Here is a 23,550-nt window from a genome sequence, read left to right on the forward strand (position 1 = left end):
AGAAAAAAGAAAAATCTCAAATAAACAACTTAATCTTATACCTAAGGAGCTAGAAAAAGAAAAACAAATAAAACCCCAAACGAGAAATCATAAAGACGAGAGCAGAAAGAAATGATACAGAAACTAAAAATGAATACGTAAATGAACAAGCAAATCAATGAAACCAAAAGATGGCTCTTTGAAAAGATCAACAAAGTTGGTAAGCCTCTAGCCAGACTCATCAAAAAACAAAAGACAGAACTCAAAGAAAAAAAAAATCACAAATGAAAGAGGATAAATAGCAATCAACACCACAGAAATACAAAGGACTGTAAGAGAATATTATGAAACAAACTGGACAAACTGGAAGTCATGGATAAGTTCCTAGAAACATGTAACATACCAAAACTGAAGCAGGAGGAAATACAAAACCTGAATAGACCAATTACCAACAATGAGGTTGAATGAGTAATCAAAAAAACTCCCACCAAACAAAAGTCCATGACTAGACAGATTCACAGATGAACTCTACCAAACATTTAAAAGAGTTAATACCTATTATTTTCAAAGTTCTCCAAAACATAAAAGAGAAAGAAAAACTTCCATTTTCATTCTATGAGGCCAGCATTACCATGATAGCAAAACCACATAAAGACATCAAGAGAAATACAGGCCAGTATCTCTTAAGAACACTAACAAAGTATCAGCAAACTGAATCCAACAATACATTAAAAAAAAATCAATTCCTACAATCAAGGAGGATTTATTCCTGGGATGCAAGGGTAGTTCAATGTTCACAAGTAAATCAATTTGATACATCATATCAAAACAAAAAAGATAAAAAACATATGATCATTTCAATAGATGCAGAAAAAGCATGTGAAAAAGTACAACATCCATTCATGATAAAAATCCTCAACAAAGTAGGTTTCAAGGAAACATACTTCAACATAATAAAAGCTTTACATGAAAAACACAGCTAACATTATACTTAATGGGGAAGAACAGAGCTTTCCCCTAAAGTCAGGAACAAGTCAAGGATGTCCAATCTCTCCATGTTCAACATAGCACCAGAAGCCCTAGCCACAGCAATCAGACAACAAAAAGAAATAAAAGGCATGCAAATTGGTAACTTTCACTATTTGCAGATGACATGATACCATATAAAGAAAACCCAAAAGACTCAACCAAAAAACTACTAGAATTGAAAAATGAATTCAGTAAGGTCAGAGGATATAAAATCAATGTGCACAAATCTACTGCACATCTATAACACTAATAATTAAACAGCATAAAGTGAAATTAAGACAACAATCCCATTCACAACTGCACCAAAAATAGTAAGATACCTAGGAATAAACCTCACCAAGAGGTGAAAGACACGTACTTTGAAAAGTATAAAATACTGACGAAAGAAATTGAAGACAACACGAATGGAAAATAAGAAGGCATTCCATGCTCACTGATTGGAAGAACAAATAATGTTAAAATGTCTGTACTAGCTACCCCAAGCAATCTACAGATTTTTAAAAAAATTTTTTTTTAATTTATTTATTTTTAAGAGAGAAAGAGCATGAATAGGGGAGGGGCAGAGAGAGAGGGAGACACAGAATTTGAAGCAGGCTCCAGGTTCTGAGCTGTCAGTACAGAGCCTGACGCTGGGCTCAAACCCACAAGTGGTGAGATCATGACCTGAGCCGAAATTGACACTCAACTGACTGAGCCACCCAGGAGGCCCAGCAATCTACAGATTTAATGCAACCCCTATCAAAATACCAACAGCATTTTTCACAAAACTAGAATGAACAATCCTAAAATTTGTATGAAATCATAGAAGACTCAAAGAGCCAAAGCAACTTTGAAAAGGAAAACAAAGCTGGAGGCATCACAATTTCGGACTTCAAGTATATTGCAAAGCTATAGTCATCAAAATATGGTACTGGCAAAAAAAAAGCCACATAAATCACTGGAACAGAATATAAACCTCAGAAATAAACCCACAATTATATGGTCAATTAATCTTTGACAAAGCAGGGAAGAATATCCAGTGAAAAGAGACAATCTTTTCAACAAATGGTGTTGAGAAAACTAGACAGCAACATGCAAAAGAATGAAACTGGACCACTTTCTCACATCACACACAAAAAATAATCTCAAAATAGATAAAGGTCTAAATATGAGACCTGAAACCATAAAAATCCTCTAAGAGAGCACAGGCAGTACTGTGTCAGACATCAGCCATAGCAACATCTTTCTAGATCTCCTGAGGCAAGGGAAACAAAAGAAAAATAAACTATTGTGACTACACCAAAATAAAAAGCTTCTGCATATTGAAAGAAACAACCAACAAAACTAAAAGACAACCTACAGAATGGGAGAAGATATTTGCAAAGGACATAGCAATAAAAGGTTAGTATCCAAAATATATAAAGAACTTCTACAACTCAACACCAAAAACCACCCACAAATAATCCAATTAAAGGGGCGCCTGGGTGGCTCAGTCGGTTAGGCGTCCGACTTCAGCTCAGGTCACGATCTCGCGGTCCGTGAGTTTGAGCCCCGCGTCAGGCTCTGGGCTGATGGCTCAGAGCCTGGAGCCTGCTTCCGATTCTGTGTCTCCCTCTCTCTCTGCCCCTCCCCCATTCATGCTCTGTCTCTCTCTGTCTCAAAAATAAATAAAACATTAAAAAAAAATTTAAAAAAAATAATCCAATTAAAAATGGGCAGAAGACATGCACAGACATTTCTGCAAAGAAGACATCCAGATGGCAAACATACATATGAAAGATGTTCGACATCACTAATCATCAGGGAAATGGAAATCAAAACCACAATGAGCTATCACTCCTGTCAGAATGGCTAAAATCAACAACACAAGACACACACATGTTGAGGAGGATGTGGAGAAAAAGGAACCCTCTTGCATTGATGGTAGAAATGCAAACTGGTGCAGCCCCTGTGGAAAACAGCATGGAGGTTCCTCAAAAAATTAAAAATAGAAGGGCTCCTGAGTGGCTCAGTCAGTTAAGTATCTGACTTCAGCTCAGGTCATGATCTCATGGGCCATGAGTTCAAGCCCCATGTCAGGCTCTGTGCTGACAGCTCAGAGCCTGGCGCCTGCTTCAGATTCTGTGTCTCCCTAGCTCTCTGCCCCTCCCCTGGTCAAGCTCTGGTGTCTCCCTCTCTCTCTCAAAAACAAACATTAAAAAAAATTATTTTAATTAAAAGTAGAATTACCCTATGATCCACTAATTGCACTACTGGGTATTTATCCAAAGAATACAAAAACATCAAGTTGAAGGGATACATACACCCCGATGTTTATTGCAGCATTATTTACAATAGCCAAACTATGGAAAGCAGTCCAAAGGTCCATCATTTGATGAATGAATAATGATGCAGTATATGTATGTGTACACACACACGTACGTACACACACACACACACACACACACACACACACACACACACACACAGTGGAGTATTATTCAGCCATAAAAAAGAATATAATTTTGCCATTTGCAACAACATGGATGGATCTAGAGAGTAAATGCTATGTGAAACAAGCCAAAGAAAGACAAATAACAAATTATTTCACTCACATATAAAATTTAAGAAACAAAACAAATGAACAAAGGAAGAAAAAAAGGGGAAGAGACACAAAACAAAAATCGACTCTCAACTGTAGAGAACAAACAGACGATTACTGGAGGGGATGTGTGGAGATGGGTGAAATAGGTGAAAAGGATTAAGAGTACACTTACCTTGATGAGCACTGAGTAATGTATGGAATTGCTAAATCATTATATTGTACACCTGATACTAATAACAGTATGTTAACCATACTGAATTAAAAATTTTTAAATAAATTTTTAAAAAGAAACTATGAATATAATTTTAATATAAAAATCTGTGGGCAAAAAAAATAAAAATAAAAAAACAGATAATTTCAACTTATAACTAGAAATGCAAAAATACTAAATAAAATCCTAGCAAACTGATGTAAAGTATTTGCTTAAAGAATAGCACAGTATATTTAAGTTTATCACAGAAATACAACATGGTTTAATATTTTAAAATGTAGGGGTGCCTAGGTGGCTCAGTCAGTTAAGAATCTGACTTCGGCTCAGGTCATGATCTCATGGTTCCTGAGTTCAAGTCCCGCATCAGGCTCTGCGCTGACAGTGAGGAGCCCGCTTGGGATTCTTTCTCCTCTCTCTGCATCTCCCCAACTCATGCTGGCATTCTCCCTCTCTCTCTCTCTCTCTCTCTCTCAATAAAATAAAACTTAAAAAGATATTTTAAAATGTATTAATGATACCAACAGGCAAAAGGTCTAAGATCACCTCCTTATAAGCTAAAAATCATTTAATAAGGTATAGTCTTCTTAAAAAATAGCAAAATAAATAGAATCTTTATTTTTTAATATTGATTTTAATACTAACTGTAAACCTAGAGTCAATATTTTTGAAAAATGAGAATAAAACAAGTATGCCAACTATCACCATTATTTTATAATATTGTTCCAGAAACACTGGCAAATGCAATAAGAAGTTAGAATTGATAAATGATAATCAGATCCTTAGAATTAGGTGTTGGCTAGATATAAGAGAAATGTACTAAAATCAACAGCTTCCCTATACATCAGGAATGACAAGTTGTATTTATTAACAGAGCATCCAGTTAACCAGAGCAACAAAAGAATCAAATGCCTAGAAAAATCTAATAGTTAAGTGCATGCATAAATGCAGATACATATAAAATAGATGAAAAACTTTACTAAGATGTGTAACAGAAGGCTCAAATAAATGGAAACACTGTTTCTCAATGAAAAATCAAATTCCACTATAATCCACACCTTTACCCAATTTTAATCACAACCCTAGTAAGATATTTCTTAACTTATCAGACTTCACTTGAAGGAAGACGCTGATGAAAAGAGTGAATTCTCTCCCTCCCCCCCCCCACCCCCAACATTGCTCACTGTCACTACCTCAGCTCAGACTCACCTCTCCAGGTTATTGGACACACACCTCTTCACTGAGGTCCTGGCCCATGTGCAGGAAGAACTTTCCAAAGTAACATTTGAACTCTGTGGCACACTATGCCTCTGTCTGCCTCTGCCACCTTCTCCAGCCTCTTATCATTGTCCCTTTAATACCAGTCTTACTGTCACTAATCGAAGCTCCTAGAACTGAATAGACAAGCAGTCTTGGCTGTACACCCACCATCTCTTTCTGAAAAGCCCATCCCCCTATTCTTCAAAATTCAGTAGAAGTGCTCCTTCCCCTAAAAAGTCTTTCATGATTTCCTCTAGTCTCACTTACAGTCCCTACTCTAGATTTTCACACAATCTTGTGCACTGGCCTATGAAGGCATGTGTCACATGGTTCTGTAATCAGTTTACTCCACTAGAACAGAAGGAGCAAATAACCAACTGGGGGATGAGGAAGTAAAGGAGCAGGGCAAGAGTAGGAGAAAACCTAACAGGATGTCACTGAAGAACCAGGAAATGAAGGCATCTAAGTAAAACAGACTACTTGAACCTTGAGGGAATGAAGAAGACTGCCAAAATGTTACGGAGCTGACGACTGCCATTTAGAAACACAGATGAAGCAGAAAGACCCTACCCACCTACAACTTCGAGCAAAGAACTAAGCCATAAAAAGCAAAGGACAAACAACAGCCTTTGCCCTTTCCAGTTCCAAACCTTCTTCCTAGTCCTGGTTATTGAGAGAAAAGTTCCATTCCGTGCAAAAGAGATACAAGCAAACTGATGGTTGGGGAGTGGGACACACAGGCTGCCAGTTATGGAACGAGCAAGTCACGGGAACATGGGAAACAGCACAGGGAATACAGTCAGTGGCACTGCAGTAGCACTATATGGTGACAGATGGCAGCTAGACTTGTGGCGAGCGTAGTTTAATATGCAAACTAGTTGAATCCGTATGTTGTACACCCGAAACTAAAGTAACGTGGTATGTCAACTATTCCTCAAAAAAAAAAAAAAAAAAAAAAAAAGAGTAAAAGAGATATAATAAGCAGAGAAAATAAAAGCAATATACTTGTGAGTGATGAATCACTGAATTGCACTCCTGAAACCAATATTGCACAGTATGTTAATTAACTAAAATTTAAATTAAAAAAAACAACAGAAAGTATTATGCTTGCCAACTCAGATTCCAGAGTCTGAGATATTAACGGCTTATAAGGTGGCATTAAGGAGCCATCTTACCAGACAAGAACTTCAGCAGAAAGGGGGAAAAAAAAAAAAAGAGTAGTACTAAGAAGCCCATACAGTTCCCATGCCCCTCCCCATGCTCCTCTTAAATGGAGGAAGTCAAGGAATGAATTTCATCTATAGTCACTTGTCAGTACTTAATTCAAAAAGACAATATATAGAACTCTGGCAGAAAAACAGATCTTAAAAACACCAAGGCTACAGGAATTACCTTGGAAAGCCATGAACCCACAAAAGGTAACATGCTATGGATTATGGATGCCCAGTGGACAAGAGACTAACAATTCTACCCAGGGAGCACGTAGGAAACCAGTTCTACCACCCTAGCAAAGGTGCAGCTTATGGAAACATGGCTTTAGACTTTCACTCCACACTTATAGTGAATTAGGGAGCAGAGGGAAGCAATTCCTGCTGTCATCTCATAGGACCCTTTTTCAAAAGAGAGGAAAAAATATACCATCTTTTCATGCATTCAAATACTTACTAACTTGCACCACAAATGAATGTCTGGAAGTTTTGAAAAACAGTAAGAGGTGCCAATGAAGGGTTTTAAGCTAGTAAGTGATTTGGCCAGACTTGTGTTATTTATTTATTTATTTATTTATTTTTTTGAAGTTCTTGGGTTGCAGTAATGGGGAATGAACAAAAGAAAAGCCATCTGAAAAGAAGGAGACCAGTTAGGAAACGGGTGAAGTCAATTAGGTGAACAACCACTACTAGGAAATAAAACAGCGAAAAACACAGCAAATACTTAAGGATGATGACCACCAACCAGTCTGGAAAAAAAGGAATAACAATATTTAGAAACAGCTATCACACTCTTAAACCCTAGATTCAATCTACTGCTGCATTCTCTCCATGGTTCCCTAACCGTCCTCTACCTAATGTTATTCCCAGCCTTTCCCCAAATAAATCCTTCTTCCCCACTATCCTAACTATATCAACCAGCTGTCCAATTCAGTGGCCACTTGGCACATGTGGCTATTCAATTAAAATAAAATACATTTCCAAATTTAGTTCCTCAGTAGCAACAGCCACATTTTAAGTCTTCAACAGCAGCAGATGGCTAGTGGCTACTGAGTGCTCAGCACAGATATACAGCATTTCCATCAATACAGAAAGATCTACTGGATGGTGCTGGGCTACAGATATACCTAAATCTGCCACTTCGCTAGGTAAGCCTATTTAAAAACAACGTATTTATCTGAGGGGCACCTGTGAAGGCAGACTAGGCTCACTGTCTCATGCCCACACCTTGTATATTAATAAGCTTCACAGTATAGTGAAGAATCATGGTGTACAAACCACAAGACAGGCCCTGTGTTTTGGCTCATTAATCCTCACTATACTCTGAAAAAAACAGAAAAGCAGCAGGCATCACCCATGTTTTATAGGTGAGGACACCAAGGCACAGAAATTAACCTGCCTGAGGCTATAAAGTCAATAATGGAGTCACAAATAAAAGCTGAATTCCCTAACGCCCTGACCAGTGCTCCATTCATTAAAGTAGTCATGGCTGATTTAAGAACCCACGGATGGAAACTATTCAGTTTCACCTGACCCAAGTAACCATTTGCTTTATCAAATGGCTGGCTATCCCCCCAGGAGGGTCATATCTGTTAGGTCCATGTGTGTATATACATATATATATATATATACATACATATATATGTAATGTGTGTGTGTGTGCGCGCGCGCACGCGCGCACGCACGCGCACACACACTCACAAACCGGAAAAGTAAAAATACATAAAAATATGTATCCCTTGAGTTGCCCCAACTATCTCATCACATGTGATAGACACAAAGGATATTAGACACACTTACCAAAACTAACAGCACCAAGATATGGTACATTCCTGCATTATTTATTAATTTGTTTTTCAATTATGCTATAAAAAAATTACAACCTAGAAGTTCTGCATTTTGTAATTCTTATTTGCCTCTGTAACCACAGTAAGCCTGATTTTCAGGTGCTCTTTCTAAACCTATTGAAGCAACGGGGACATGAAGAGGCAATTCTTCTATTTCCATTTCAACTACCTCATTAACTGAAAAGAATAAAATAATATATAGGGAGACATGAACCAAGTTATAGATTAAAGATATAAAATCCACATATGGCAATTGCTTGTGACACTGTTGACGATAGCGATTTTAAAATGCAGCCGCCAGCATTCACTAATGAATGCATCTCTGTGCCCTGACATTGCAAAACAATTTACCCACAGCTTCATTTGAATGATGTGAAAAATCTAAGAAATAACTCAATAGCACTTTCCCAACATCAAAATTCTTACATATTTTAACTAAATATGCAGGAAAATCATAAAAAAATAGAATATTTAAAACAAATTCTGAAATACTGGGAAGCATACAAAACAGTTATTTCTGTGCTTCTAATTCTTTTGTTATTAATAAGTATGACTCAATCTACAGACTCTAAGTAAGTGAATTTGTCCAAAATTAACTTGGCAATTGTTTCTGAATTAAAGGAGCAAATCTCCCTCAAATATGTCAGTATCACAAAGGAAAAGAGCATGAGTGCTGATTTTAAATACAGAATATAATGGTCATGTCTAACCTCAGTTGTGAAAGACAAGAAAGACAGCCACCAACTTCGGTATTCAAGTCCTTGCTTCCTCACAGCCTTCACTCAAGAACACAAGTCAACTAAAAACCAGGTTTTAAGTTGAACAACTTACACGGCATTCCTGGAGGCTCCATAAGAAAGTAAGAGCTTGACTATATCCATGTGCCCATTCTTGGCAGCGTCATGAAGTGGTGAATCATTCTGATACCCAGCGGAGTTCACCAACGCCTTGTGCTGTAGCAACAATTCCACCACCTTCAGGTGCCCATGGTTGCAGGCTTCGTGCTAATTAAATAAGAAGTGAAAAAAGTGATGAGGAAGAATAATGCATCATATCATAATAAAATTGCACTTTAGAAAAATAAATGTGAACTTCAGTCAGTAAATTGGTCTAACCTAAATATTCATACAGACCATAAGTGTCGGCCCGGAGTAAAAGCCCTATTACCAATCTTAGTGATGACATACATGATGATCAAGATGTATGCAATTCATGGAAAAAGATGGTATTTATTTGAGCCTTCAGTCAACTGCTCATTTTTTAAGAAGAAAATGTAGCTATAAACCAACTCTAGCTCCTCAACTGTTCCACAGTAAAAAATTAAAAACAAGAAACTTAGAAAGTATTTAACTAGATCATGCATAAAAGGTGAAATTCTCCAAGGCTGAATAGAATCTACTAAATCAGGTACCTAGCCATACCCTAAGTGGTGCACCCGCATGTATACATAACCACCCCACAAAGTGAGTATCCTAGAGACAGTATATACAAGACAAGACTATTTGCTGAAGCTACAGATTACTGTATGGCTGGTGTCGATGATAACACAAATAACATAGAGTAAAAAGAGCTTACTGATGTTAACAGGGCATTCATTCAAGGCATTCAAAGATGCCTCGTGTGCAAATCTTTCCTTATGTCTAATGAACTGTTAAAAATGCCACTATACTATATTCTAATAAACCACTGACATACTGTGCTTTTTAAGAACATCTATTCAATTCATAATGGGCAATACCCCACCAAATATCTGTAGGTCTATTTCCAGGAGAAAATAACACAAATTAGACATCAGGTGCTCGAATAAATCACTCACCAATCTTTTTTACAACTTGCCTTACTGGCTTTAAAAAAAAAAAAAAAAAAAAAAAATTGACCTTTCTTTGAAAAGGTTAACTAGCCTGCAGAGTCAAAAACAACAAAGTGACTCTGATCCAGACTAAACCCTCCCAGCTTAAAAATTTGGCAAGGAGAAGTCATTCTCTACAACTTTAAACCTTTTTTACACCTGGCTTAATAAGACTCTCTCAATTTTATGATAAATTTCCAGCTTACAGGGTAAGGGCTTCTACCTCCTCTGTTGACACTTCTATAGCTGTCTTCAAATTGCATGCAATTAGCTCACACAGCACTTGTTCCTATGTATTTGTGCTATTCGTTTTCCAGACTATACTCCACATTGCAGTTTTAGTAATAATAAGCAGATTTTTAAAAATGTTCACTGTAAGCAAAGATTTCTACTGCCTCTATATATTTGCGATTCGGTAGGGTATAAATGAGGCTACAATAGATCTTCAGTAAGAATCACTGCCTTATGATATAATCCTATACCCAGTCCCTCTGACCTCTCTTTGTTCCAAGAAATCTGGTTCCAATAATTTGGAATGTGGCAGAATGAGGCCTGATGTCGGCTCCAATAGTTACGTCCATGTTATTAGCTACATTCAGCAATGTGGTGTAACTGGATTCCTAAATCTAAAGGTAGTCAGTGAAAAGGCAGCCAATTTCTTCCCTGTCACAATTGAAAAGCTAGATGAAAAGTAATCATTTTCTCTTGCTTAGTGAAATGTATGTTCTTCAGATTAAAAAGAGAGTGAGTGTATAGACAACTGCATACAGTATAATAACTATAAGACATAAAACGAGAATGAAAAAACAAATAGAAAACTACCAATGGTGTCCATCCAGCATGGTCTTTAACATTTGGGTCACTTCCATTTTGTAAGAGGTATTCCACAGAAGGTAGGTCGCCCTAATAGAATGAAAAAATAAAAAGAAATTAAAAATCATCAATAAAAAAAGAAGATATTGAGATTTGAGTTCTGTTTTATTTTTAAAATTTTGTCTTCTTAAAGATAGAATCAAATTTAAATCTCTTCTCTAATGCCTACTGCTCATGAGTAATAAATAATAAGTCATGTATAGATGAACTGTTCTAAGGTACCAAGAAGTCATGAAGTCATATGGTCCATCCTTGAATATCAAGTTCAAAATCTCTAAGATTAGCAACCCTTATCAAAAGTCATTTCAAAATACCAAATAAAGGGCACTAACCAAAAATCAACGGATGATAATGAAGTATTTAAACTCATCACTTCATTTGTGAAAAACATCCTTTTTGAGCATGCATTAAAATGATTTCCAAGTACTGTTTAAAACAAAATCAAGGTCAAGAAGGCCACTCAGTTGAAACTTCCAAATTGTTTTTTTATCGACAGTTACTCCATTTATCCTTAATACATTAATTTAGTTTATATTCGCCTTATTTGCTATAAGATATTTTTCTAGGTAAAAGCAAGGCTATTTTCTCCAAATATTACTGACAGAGTTTACTCTGAAAAAGGCTGAATAAATAAATTACATATGGCAAATGGGGCACCTGGGTGGCTCAGTCGGTTAAGTGTCCAAGTCTTGGTTTCCGCTCAGGTCATGATCTCGCAAGCCCCGCATCAGGCTCTGCGCTGACAGGGAGGAGCCTGCTCAGGATTCTCTCTCTCCCCCCCTCTCTCTGCCCCTCTCCTTTTTGTGCTCTCTCTCGAAATAAACTTAAAAAATTTTTTTTTTTTAAATTACATATAGCAAAAGTTACCTATGACACATAGGTGTTCAACTGGTTTTGTGAAGAGCTTCTTTAGGGAGAAGGAAATCTCTCCTCTCTCACCCCCATCCTCAATATTCTAAAATGAGTTTTTCCCCTATTGGTTTGATTATATGTAGAAGTCACTAAGTCTCCTAAAAACAGTAACATTTGCTTTCATTTGATTGTTTTGGGCTGCTGCCTCTCAAGCACAACAAATCTTAAGATGGTAGCTTACTTAGTTTTCTAAAAAATAAAAATAAAAATAAATAATCCATTTGCTTGGGCACCTTGGTGGCTCAGTTAAGCATTATGACTTGATCCAGCCAGGCTCAGGTCATGATCCCAGGGTTGTGGGATAGAGTCCCATGTTGAGTTCTGCACCGACAGCACAGAGCCTGCCTGGGATTTTTTCTCACCTTCTCTCTCTCTGCTCCTCCCACCACACATGCTCTCTCTCTCTCTCTCTCAAAATAAACTAAGAAAAAATCCATTTGCAACATATTTTTTAAGTTCCTAAATTACCAAAATGACCCTAAATATTTAATGGATCTAAAAAATAAACATTATATATGTTTCAAATCAATTGTCCCAGTTCCAGTAAAAACATATTTTCCCACAGTTTCTTAGGGGTGCAAATTCTATATTAGTAGTACAAATTACCATTTATTTAGCAACCTTTGCTCTATATTTAAGTCCATTCCCAATGAAACTAGGAATGTCTGTCAAGATACTTGAATTTTTTTAAACAATCCCATGATTATTGGGGCAGATGAACTGCCAGAACCACACATACTTCCAACCTTCAACATGAAAGTATCCACACACAAAACTACACAAAAAGCCTTCTGAAAGATTTCCCCATTCTAATTCTACATAGTAATCACAAAAACATATTAACCTAACAAAGCTCATAAATATAAATACAACTGTGGAATGAAAAGTCACATGAGAACACTCACATAGAAACAGAGACATTTAGAAACTAAAAGCAGATTCTCTTGGAAAGATGCTACCCAGTGGTATTTTTCTTTCTTTTAACCTTGTCAAACTATCAAAGGGTCTTCTATTACAAAGCACCCCTAGACTTCCCCGGAACATATAGCCCATTTGCAAACTGCTTGTTTTTCATACTCAATATGCTTTCTCTTCCCTAGTACTTAAAAGTTTGTCACATTTTCATTGTTCTACTTTATGTAAATTTAATGTCATGCACATAAATAAAATTATGAAAATTAGAGTTCACAGTAACGGAGTAAGCTTGAACCAATATGGAGTTTCTGGGAAATAAATGAACTTTTGCTTCTAATTTCTTTAAATTACTTTCTTCACTAAAAAAATATTCTGAGTAATAAGCACTCACTTTCAGACTCTCCACAACTTAAAAGAGTAACTGAGAGTTTCTTAAACCACAGCAAGAAAAAAAAAAAAAATCATCCAAGGAAAGTATTTACCAAGGCTTACAAGAAATTTTAAATGGATTTGGTATTTTCAAGTAATACCTTAAAGGCTGAAAACAAACGGAACGTGTGTGCCACAATGAATTTTCTAATTGCTAACCTTTCATTCAAAAACAGATTCTTCACACATCCATTCATATTACAGCAATATAAATTAACTTTCCAACACACACACATTTTTTTTCCTTATTAAAAAGGTTAGCTCTTCTAAAATACAATTAAGAATAAATATCTTGATAAAAAAGGTACAGGGCATTACAATGACGATGACTTATCCCAAATGGTTAAGCTTTTCCACATATATGAACTAATCAGTTACCTAGAACTTTTCCTTTGGCAAGTAGATATTGTTTAAATTTTTTTTTTTTTTTGTCATCCAGAATGAAGCTCTAAAATATATTAAACATTTCCCTAGCTTTTCAAGAGTTTACTGAATAAAATAACTTCACAGAAGCTTCTGACAACCTAGTCTGTGTAATGTTAAGCTACTGGTATTAAGGAGATTCAGTATTATAAAGGTGGTGGTTGACAGAGGGAAAAATGGATACTGCCTCCAAGAGATGTTCTAGAAATTACAATCTTGAAAATATCATAGATGCCAGTTTGCTCGGGAGTCCTCTGCAACTTTCTCAGGAAGCTGGTATGAAGGACGAGCAGTAAACGGGGTTCACACAATGTGACTGCCTTAAAATACGATGAATGACAAAGTCAGACCCTGAAGGAGACTCTTCACAAGGGATGTTCTTTCCACCCAGGAGATCCTCATCACCTTTGCTATGTTAAGTGTATCATGCCTTATAAGTTGCCTGAAAATATGATTCGTTCTGTCTGCATCAAAAATATATCATGACATGCCAACGTGAAGCCTTCTATATCATGATACATTCAATGCTGTGGCATGAATTATGAGCAATCATTACCATTTGAAGAATCTGTGCTAGAAATCTGAGGCTAATTCCAGCAACCACAAATCCTACATGATAAAATAACAAATCAAAATTTTCTTTATGTCTAGAGAAATATCAAATACTAAGTTTTCAAAAATTAAATCAGAAGAATAAATGAGTGTTTATCTTAGTTTCTACCTAGGCACAGTAACACTTTCTCATAAAATCTCATATTTATAACAAAATGTTCTCAGTAGCATTTTAACCATAGGTGACATCCACATTCAAATAGAAACACGGGCAATAAAAAGAGCCAACTGAATCTCAAATTTGTTCTGGTTCATGAGAATACACACAATATCCCAGACATCATATTAATGAATATTCTGCTTGAAATTCTGCAGTATAATAAAATGAAAGTATAAATAAGGAATTCAAGAAGAATCCTGTAGGGTCTGTAGGGTTTGTATTCATACAGGGCTGAATGTCCAAAAAGTAGAATGGGTCACCTGTAAATCCAGGATCCTGAAGGAAAAAAGGATTTGAGAACTGACAGTACAAACAGTATCTGCCGGTGACATAGTAGTGGTCTAACATCCAGCAGCCTGAATTTAGGCAGTCTGGATATTTACCAAGACCCTTCTATTGCCAGGTATGGAGGTTATCAGGGTAAATAAGGTAAGGGATGCTCTACATTAACCCAGAAGTCGACTTCTAGGAATTTATCCGAAAAATACACCTGGTCACATATGAAACAAAGATTCCTTGCCACAGCACTGTTTATAAAAGCAAAAGAATGGAAACAAACAGACATCCATTAGTAAGGACTAGTCAAATAATAAAAATGTACAGAAGGCAATGCTACTATAAAAACATACAGAAAGCTGTGTACCAATATGGAATAGACTTGCTTATATTTACATAAAGAAATTCACAAAGGGCACACTAGCAAGGTGGTTAAGCAAAAAGGGCTTGTCAGTAATAGTGCAGCTAGGGGCAGAAACAGGAGTGAGGTTTTCTACTATAAATACTTTTATTCGTATTTTTGAAACCTGCAGTTATTACTCATTTTGAAATTAAATTTTAAATGAAGAATATATTCTGGATAACCACAGAAAGCTAAATGAATATAAATGCAAACAAAATAATGTCACCATAGAGGAGAAACTAACTCTAGGAATCCTGAGGAAGACTTATTAAGAAGGTAGGATGTAAACTGGATTTTTAGGGTTACATACAAAGAGCCAGGAAGGAAAAGGGAAGCATGTAGAGGAAAGAATATAAATCAGAGAAAAGAACACGTGCAAAGTATTGGTAGCATTAATGAACATACTGAATAGTTCATAAGGCTAAATAAAGTTCAGTGTGACAGGAGAATGGGGTTCAGATCATGACTGAGTGGAAAATTTGCTCATTTATTCATCAAATTCATCTGCTATGTTCTAGGCAATGTTCTAGATCCTGGAGATCTAACAGTGAAGAAACAGAATTCTTGCTCTCATTCTAAAGAGAGAAGCAAGAAACTAAGAGATCTATAATAATAATGTCAGGAAATAGAGGGACCCAGGTGGTTCAGTCAGTTAAGTGTCCAATTCTTGATTTTGGCTCAAGTCATGATCCCAGGTCAAGGGACTGAGCCCCACACAGAGTGGAGCCTATCTGGGATTCTGTCTCTCTCCCCCTGCCCCTCTCCCTTACTTGCACTCAAAAAATATAATAAATCTTAAAAAAATAAAACATATGGGGTGCCTGGGTGGCTTGGTCGGTTGAGTGTCCGACTTCGGCTCAGGTCATGATCTCGCGTCAGGCTCTGTGCTGACAGCTCAGAGCCTGGAGCCTGTTTCAGATTCTGTGTCTCCCTCTCTCTGTGACCCTCCCCCGTTCATGCTCTGTCTCTCTCTGTCTCAAAAATAAATAAAAACGTTAAAAATAAATAAATAAATAAATAAATAAATAAATAAATAAATAAATAAACAAATAAAACATGTCAGGAAATAACTGAAAGAAAACAAAACAAGCAGGACTGCTTGGTTAGGTAAGCGAGAAAGTCTCTCTGAAGACGTGGCATTTGAGCAGACGCCTGAAGGAGGATCATACAGGGTTGTGTAGACCATAGGAAGGACTGTGGATTTTATTTTCAGTGGGCTAGGCTTGGCTGCCTGAAAGGTCATCAAATCTACATTCTGTTCAGCAGCAGTAACTTTTATTTCCCTGTTTCTTGTTCCATTTTTAGTATTTTAACTTCAGAGCCACCTCAAATCTTTTTCTAAAGTAGGTGGACACAAAAAATAAAATAGCAGATCACAATATTTGGTTTTCTACTACACATTTGCAGCCGCAAATGAGAAAATTAGAGCAGAAAATGAAATGAATACTACTTATAAAAAGACAAATATACTGACAAATCAACTGTTTTTTCGCACGTATTTGTTCTATGAAAATCAACCTGGGTGGGGGTTTACATTCAACTCATAACATATTTTTAAAAGAGAGCACTCTTATTAAACAGTGATTTAAAAAAAAAACAATAGAAATCAATTACCTTGTCTTAAATGTACTGTATCAGAATCTGCCAACTAATGACAATAACAGTATTTGATAAGTGCAAAAGAATCAAATGGGTAACTTTAATGCTGGCAAGAAGACTCTTCCTAGGTAAACTAGTTATACGACAAAACTTGTATGAAGCAATCTTCACTGGAGAAAATTCACAAGACGCATCTTATTTTTCCTGTCTTAAGATTCTTTGTCTTTTTTCCACTGCTGAGGCCAAGGGTAGGCAAACTATGGCCTGTAGACCAGATGCATGATTTTGTATGTCAACTTTTATTGGTTTATATATTGTCTATGGCTGCTTCTGAACTATGGGCAGACATAAATAGTTGTAGAGACTACATGGCCTGGGAAGCTAAAAATATTTGCCCCTTTAAGAAACAGTTTGTCAAACCATGGCCTAGGTCTTAGAGATCTTCATTAGTAAAGATATGGTTAAAAGAAAAATTCTCTACCCATGTAAATGGAATCCTGCCTGGTAGTCTGAAAATAATTCCCAGAAAGGAAAATGTAGAAACTAAAGCAGCCTACATTCTTATATATTAGTCAGAAATGAAAACATCATTATTATGCTAGCTACTTGTGTCTATGAAGCATTTATAGCAATATAAAGTTAAGATTATAATAGCTTATTCGCATATCTATTATTTACATAACAAATAGGACAAAAATATAGTCTGGTTTTTCAAATCAATGCTTTGCAAAAAAAAATAAATAAATATAACAGGGACCAACTGAAAATTCAAGTTGTTCAAAGGATATGTGTGCAGAAACCGGCATGTAGTCATGTTGCAGTTTCCCTCCTCACTGGTATCAGATATAGAGTACTCTATATTCATCATTTATTGGAAGATAAAGCAAGGAAAAAAATAAAATTAAAGCCCTAACAGTTGGGGAAGCTCGTTTTTGTGCTTTTCCCTTTCTCCATACAAAAATACAGGAATGTCTGGACTCAATGTCTATTCCATATTCTTCCCAGATGTTGCCTGATGCTCATCAGCCTTATATGCGGGGGCCTCCAATGGGTTCCTTCCAGATCTTCCAAAGATCTCTATCTGTGCAAAACACCCAAGGATCTCCTGGTGAACTTATTAAAAGATCATAAAAGCTATCTTAATTTAGTACTAAGCTCACCTGTATTTGATTCGTATAACACTTGCATGAAATCACAAAGTCTGTAAAGCTGTGGTGCTAACTGCTCCCCTCTACGTGCAGTTCTTGAGTCAGTTCCAAAGGTTAACCCTTGCACGTATACCTCATGCCTGACAAATGGGCTAGTTTCCAAAAAAACTAACACTGCCATAGCCCTAGGGTTGAGGCAGTAAATAAAGAGAGGTAACTTTAATGAACACACTATTAAAAGAAATGTCTGGCTGTGGGATACAGACACGTTCCTTCAGGGTCAACCACGGGAGCCATTTTTGATAATCAAATTTCCAGGTCATTGGAAAAATGTACAGACCACATCTTTCAACCTTGCAAATTCTGGAAGTGCCCACTACAAGTGTCAAACATACAGAAGTCTGTCATCTCCCACACTGTCCCTAGCTCTTTGGCTGGGTAACAATGTGTTGCCAGCAGTAACTTGGCCCCTGTCTATATTCCTAAAGCATATAGGAATATAGAAACTGGTGAGAACTGAACAAAATCATTATGGAATAGAGAAATGAAAGCCCTTGGCAAAGGAGAAGCTGAAATACTGAAATACTGGTTTTCTCTTATAAGATTATGTTCCTCAGGCCCAGGGGCCACTGCTCTGAGGTAGGGACACAGTCCCTACGAATTCTGCTTCTCTGGTTCAAAGGAGGTATCACATGAGCAGGTTAATTATCCTAGTAATCTCATGTCACTGTTCACAGGCTCCACAGAAATTGTTTCTTATAGTCGGTCTCATTCTAAAATTGTATTTCACAGCAAGCATCCTACCTTAATTGAAGCAATATGAAGCAAAGTCTCTCCTCTATGATTTCTTTTCACAGCTGTAAGGCTACCGGGAGACAGCTTCATTGCTGAAGGGCTGAACATCATCCGTCTGTAACTTGGACTATTCAGTGTAGAAGGTGGTGTACCTGGTGAAAGGCTCATGGATTCGTCTGATATATTACTGTTTTTCCTCCTTAATGTGTCACCAACTTTACGTTTGCTTGGAGGTGGTGAAGAGCAGCCAGGCAGTGGTTTGTTTTCTGAAAGCAGCATTTGCTGCCCACTCGTGCCAGGAATGCTGCTTCTGCATCTCTTAGAAATGGGACTGGACCGTCTGCTGCGACGTCCAGGTCGCCCATTATGACCTGATGGCAAGGGCTGCTTAGATGTAAGATGATTCACACAAGCATTCTTCTCGGGAGTCGCGTCTTCATTCCTGCTCTCTGTTTCTGGAGACTCTATTTGCTCAGCCAATGGTAAGGAGACTTCAGTTAAGCTTCTAGAACACTCCGATTCGGTTACAGAGTCACTTGCTAGTAAGTCTATGTCACCATTTGTCTGAGGACTAGCGATAACAGATGGCTGGCTACAGAAAGACACCAGCTTTTCCTTAAATTCCTCTTTGGAGTCAGGTTCACCATCTTCTTTTTCTGCCTCGAAATTCCATTCTTGGTTGATTTCAGCTAAAGTTTTCTTTTTCTGTTTTTTGCTGGACCTCGTGGAAGCCTTTTTAGCCCTCTCAGGAACACTTGTTGGAGGACTTGTAGAGACAAATTTGTACACTGAGGCCTGCTGAGCGTTCCCATCATCTATCACTTGAGGCTGGGTTTGCACTGAAACTTTAGTCACAACATATCTGACCTTCTTACTTCGAGGACTAAACCACATTTTTATTGAATTCTTCTTATTTTCTGCATCATTGAATACATTTTGCCTAGATGTGTCTTCTTTCAAATCTGATAGAAAAAAGGAAAAGAAATCTGTTACACAAACTTAATCTCCCCCATCTTGAGCTCCCAAAGGATTTTGTTCATAGTTCTCCTAAGGTGTATCACACTTCATTTGTGTACCTTTCCCTTGTCCTAGGCTATGAACTCCTTGAGAGGAGATATTCACTCATTCAACAAATATTTACAGAATCCTACTTTAATTCCAGACAACATTCTAGGGACTGGAGATACAGCAGAGAACAAAATATGGAACTTCTATTCCACTGAGGATGGGCAGAACATACAAGTAAATTAGTAGAACATACAGCATGCTCGTGACAATAAGAGCCAATGAGAAAAGATATGCCAGATAGATAGACAGACAGGCAGGCAGGCAGATATGGGATTTAATAAGCAGTAGTAAAAAAAATTAACACTTGTTCATTGAGACTTCTGAAAACCAATCAATAACCAACAATTCATTACAACAATAATTCACTACATCAACAAACTAAAGGAAAACCATGTGATTTTGTGAACAGATACAGAAAAAAATGACAAAATCTAACATTCATTTATGACTTTATAAAAAGACCAACTAACAAGGGATAAAAAGGAACTTCTTCAACCTGATGAAGGGCAAAAATACACACAGCTAATATCATGCTAAATGGTAAAATACTGCAACTACCATTTTGTTCCCATTGTCAAGAACAAGGCAAAGATGTCTGTTCTCACCACTCCTAGTCAAATATACTGAAATTCCTAGATAGCACCCCAAGGAACAGATATAAAAGGCACACCAATATAAAACCATCTATTTATAATTAACCTGAATCACTACATAGAATATCTCAAGGAAAAATTTTTTAAAAAAATTAATGAAACTAACAGGTAACTTTAACTTAACAAAGCCTCAGAATACAAGGTCAATATACCAAGTTCAACTTCAACTATGTTTCTATATGATATATAACAAAAAAATGCAGAATAAATTAAAAAACATTAGTACCATTTATAAAAGTACCAAAAAAAGCCCATAAAATACTTAACATAAATCTCACAAAATACATACAAGTTCTGAAAATTATAAAATATTTATGAAAGAAATCCATACAAATGGAAAGACATTCCATGCTCATGAATAATAAGACTCAATCTTGAGACATTGATTCTCCCCAATAGAACTACAGACTGTAATATAATCCAATAAAAATCTTAGTTGTTTTTTTTTTTGTAAAAATAGACAAGCTGATTCTAAAATTTAAATAAGAAAGCAAAGGAGCTATAATATGGAAAGGCACAAGACCTAGAATAGCCAAATCAATAATGAAGAAAAACAAAATTGGAGGACTCACACAACATGACTTCAACTTATTTCAAACAAAATGAATCTAGGGGATTGAAGATAGTCACAACTCTTTAGGTGTCATCTCATATAATCTCGAGCTATGTAAACAAGAAACTAATGCGAATGAATGAACTACGTACTGAAATATACGCTTGAGCAAAAGAAGCCAGATACAAAACAATACATAAAACCAGCTGAAACTAATATGATGTGTTAAGTCAAAATACTGACTATCCCATAACTATGGGGAAAGGAGTTAGTGACTAAAAAGGGGCAACAAGAGGCTTCTAGAATAGTGTTTATTCTTCTAGGATACTTGTATTGTTTATTGGGTGAGTTCAGTTTGTGAAAATTCATTAAGCTATACAGTTACAATATAGGTACTATAAGAATTTCTTCAACTTTTTACTAATAATCAGAAATTAGGGGCATCTGGGTGGCTCAGTCGGTTGAACACCCAAACCCTTTATTTCAGCTCAGGTCATGACTTCACGGTAAATGAGTTTGAGCCCTGCATGAGTTGAGCCCTGCAAGCCCTGCTTGGGATTCTCTCTCTCCTCTCTCTGCCCTTCCTCAGCTTGCACTCTCTTTCTCTCTTTCAAAATAAATAAACTTAAAAATAAATAAAAATAATTTTAAAAAGAAAAAATAAATAATCAGAAATTAAAACACAAAGAATCAGTAGACTTTAAAAAAGAAAAGAATCACTGTCCCCAAGTAGATAAGGTGCCACAATTTGTGGGTGAGTACCCGTACAAACACTTTGCTGCGTTAGCTAAGGTCACCAAGGAAGGCCTCTCTGTAAAACTCACTTTTGAGTTGAGACCTCATGACAAATTACAAAAGGGAAGCAGTCACATAAATATCTAGGAAAGTGGTTCCCAAGTAGAAGGTAGAACAAGTGCCAAGGTCTTAAGGTAGAAATGAGTTTAGCATATTCAATGGATAAAAAGCAACGTGGCTAGAGCTTAGCATATAAAGAGCTCAGCATACAAAGCATATAAAGAGCTCAGCCACAAGTATTACTTCTGGTATTCCTCATTCCATCAATCTCTGAAGTGGGAGGGCTTGAGACTTCTTCACCTGCAATCACCTCCTTGGTAATCTTATATATATACATACACACACACACACACACACACACACACACACACACACACACACACATATATGTGAAAGATATATATATGTGAACAGATATATCTGTTTATATATATATGCATGTGAACAGATATACATATATATGTTTATATACATATATATATCTGTGAACATATATATATGTGATTATATATATATATATATATATATACACACACACACACATATCTGCTTATATACAGGGACAACTTCAAATGTGTATGTGCCCCCCAGATCTCTCCCCTCAACTTCAGACTAATATTCAACTGCCTACCCAACAACTCTTAACATGCACGTCTACTCCTAATAAGTATCTCACACAGAACATGACCAAAACTGAGTTCCTGATCCACATCTTCCCAAACCTGCTCCTCTTATAGCTGTCCCCATTTCAGTAAATGGTGTATCATCAATCCAGTAGCCTAGGGCAAAAACCTTAGAATCAAACTTGCCTCTCCTATCTCTTTCATGCCCTATATGCAAAATGCAAGTTCTATAGCTCCAACTGCAAAATACATCGAAAATCTGACTACTTCTTACTGCCTCCATTCCTGCCAGCATGGTATAGGACACCATCATCATGCACTAGATTAGTAATAATAACCTCCTAAATCATCTCCCTGATTCTGTACTTGCTTCCTCCCCCATACGTCTATTCTCAACAGAGCAGTCAGCGATCCCTTTATAACTCGTCAAATTATGTCACTAAAACCCTCCAGACTTCCGCTCTGGCTCTGAAAAAAAGCCAAAATCTTAGTAGCCACCTAACAGGCCAGAAACAACCTGATCTTCCACTACCTTCCTGATCTCCTGTTCTCTCCTTACTTGCCATTCCAGCCACTGGACCTCCTCGCTGCTCTTCAAACCAATAAAATGTTTTATGTAAGTCAGATGGCATGAGTGCATCTGTGTTTTACAAAATCAGTCTTGAGTGGAGCGAGAGAAAAGAGATTGGAAGAAGGCAATCGTTAAGAGGCCAGAATAGGAGTGTAAGTAGAAGGTAACAAGACTGGAGAGGTGGTAGGAGGGAAAAAAAGAAATCTTTGAAAAGTATTTAGGAGATAAAATTTATAAAATTTGGTGATGAAGTGAATACAAGAAGGTGGCAGTGACAAGGATGAGTCACGTGCTTCTGGCTTACACCACTGAAGGCAACTAGAGAAGAAACGCTGATGGGGGGAAGGGGGGAACACGAGCTGCCAGGGGTTCTGAGTGTCCTGCATGCGTCTGCAGGGTGTGCCAAGAAGGCAAGGCCCTGGCTGCTCTGTACCCAGACACTTCTCAGGACTGTGTTTGCAGCGCGCATATCTGAGGGACTGGGCAGTGTCTCCCAGCAGGAAAAAAAAAGCAAGCCCATTTGGGCTTACCACAAAAAGTCAATTCCCTAAGCTTAGAGTTCATGTCCTGTATCGCAACCCACTCTGTATATGCAGGAATCCACAATGGACCTTTTGCCAATTACAATCAAAGTTGCAAAACTGCCAAATAAAACATCAGCAAATCAAATCCAGGAATTTCAAAGGCAATATGGTAAAATACTTGCAAATTTTAAATGTATACACCCTTTCACAAAGCAATTTGGCCTCTAGTCATCTATCTTACCAAATATAGAAAATATCCATGCAGGTACCTGCAA

The 23,550-nt window shown here is 36.9% G+C and overlaps 1 protein-coding gene across 3 annotated transcripts in view; it reads right to left on the reverse strand.

The window, feature by feature from the left end:
- The window catches only part of BARD1 (BRCA1 associated RING domain 1), an 89,376-nt gene that overhangs the window by 39,836 nt on the left and 25,990 nt on the right, over positions 1–23,550 (reverse strand). For all 3 annotated transcript variants that reach the window (XM_086719556.1, XM_086719558.1, XM_086719557.1), the window contains 3 exons: positions 18,498–19,450; positions 10,766–10,846; positions 8,926–9,098 (listed from right to left, as the gene is read on the reverse strand). In XM_086719556.1, the coding sequence (XP_086575682.1) occupies positions 8,926–9,098; positions 10,766–10,846; positions 18,498–19,450 (1,207 nt within the window). The remainder of the gene's footprint in view (positions 1–8,925; positions 9,099–10,765; positions 10,847–18,497; positions 19,451–23,550) is intronic.

This window comes from Puma concolor, chromosome C1 (genome assembly GCF_028749965.1).
Source record: "Puma concolor isolate L17-30 chromosome C1, mPumCon1.1.hap2, whole genome shotgun sequence".
Taxonomy (NCBI): domain Eukaryota; kingdom Metazoa; phylum Chordata; class Mammalia; order Carnivora; family Felidae; genus Puma; species Puma concolor.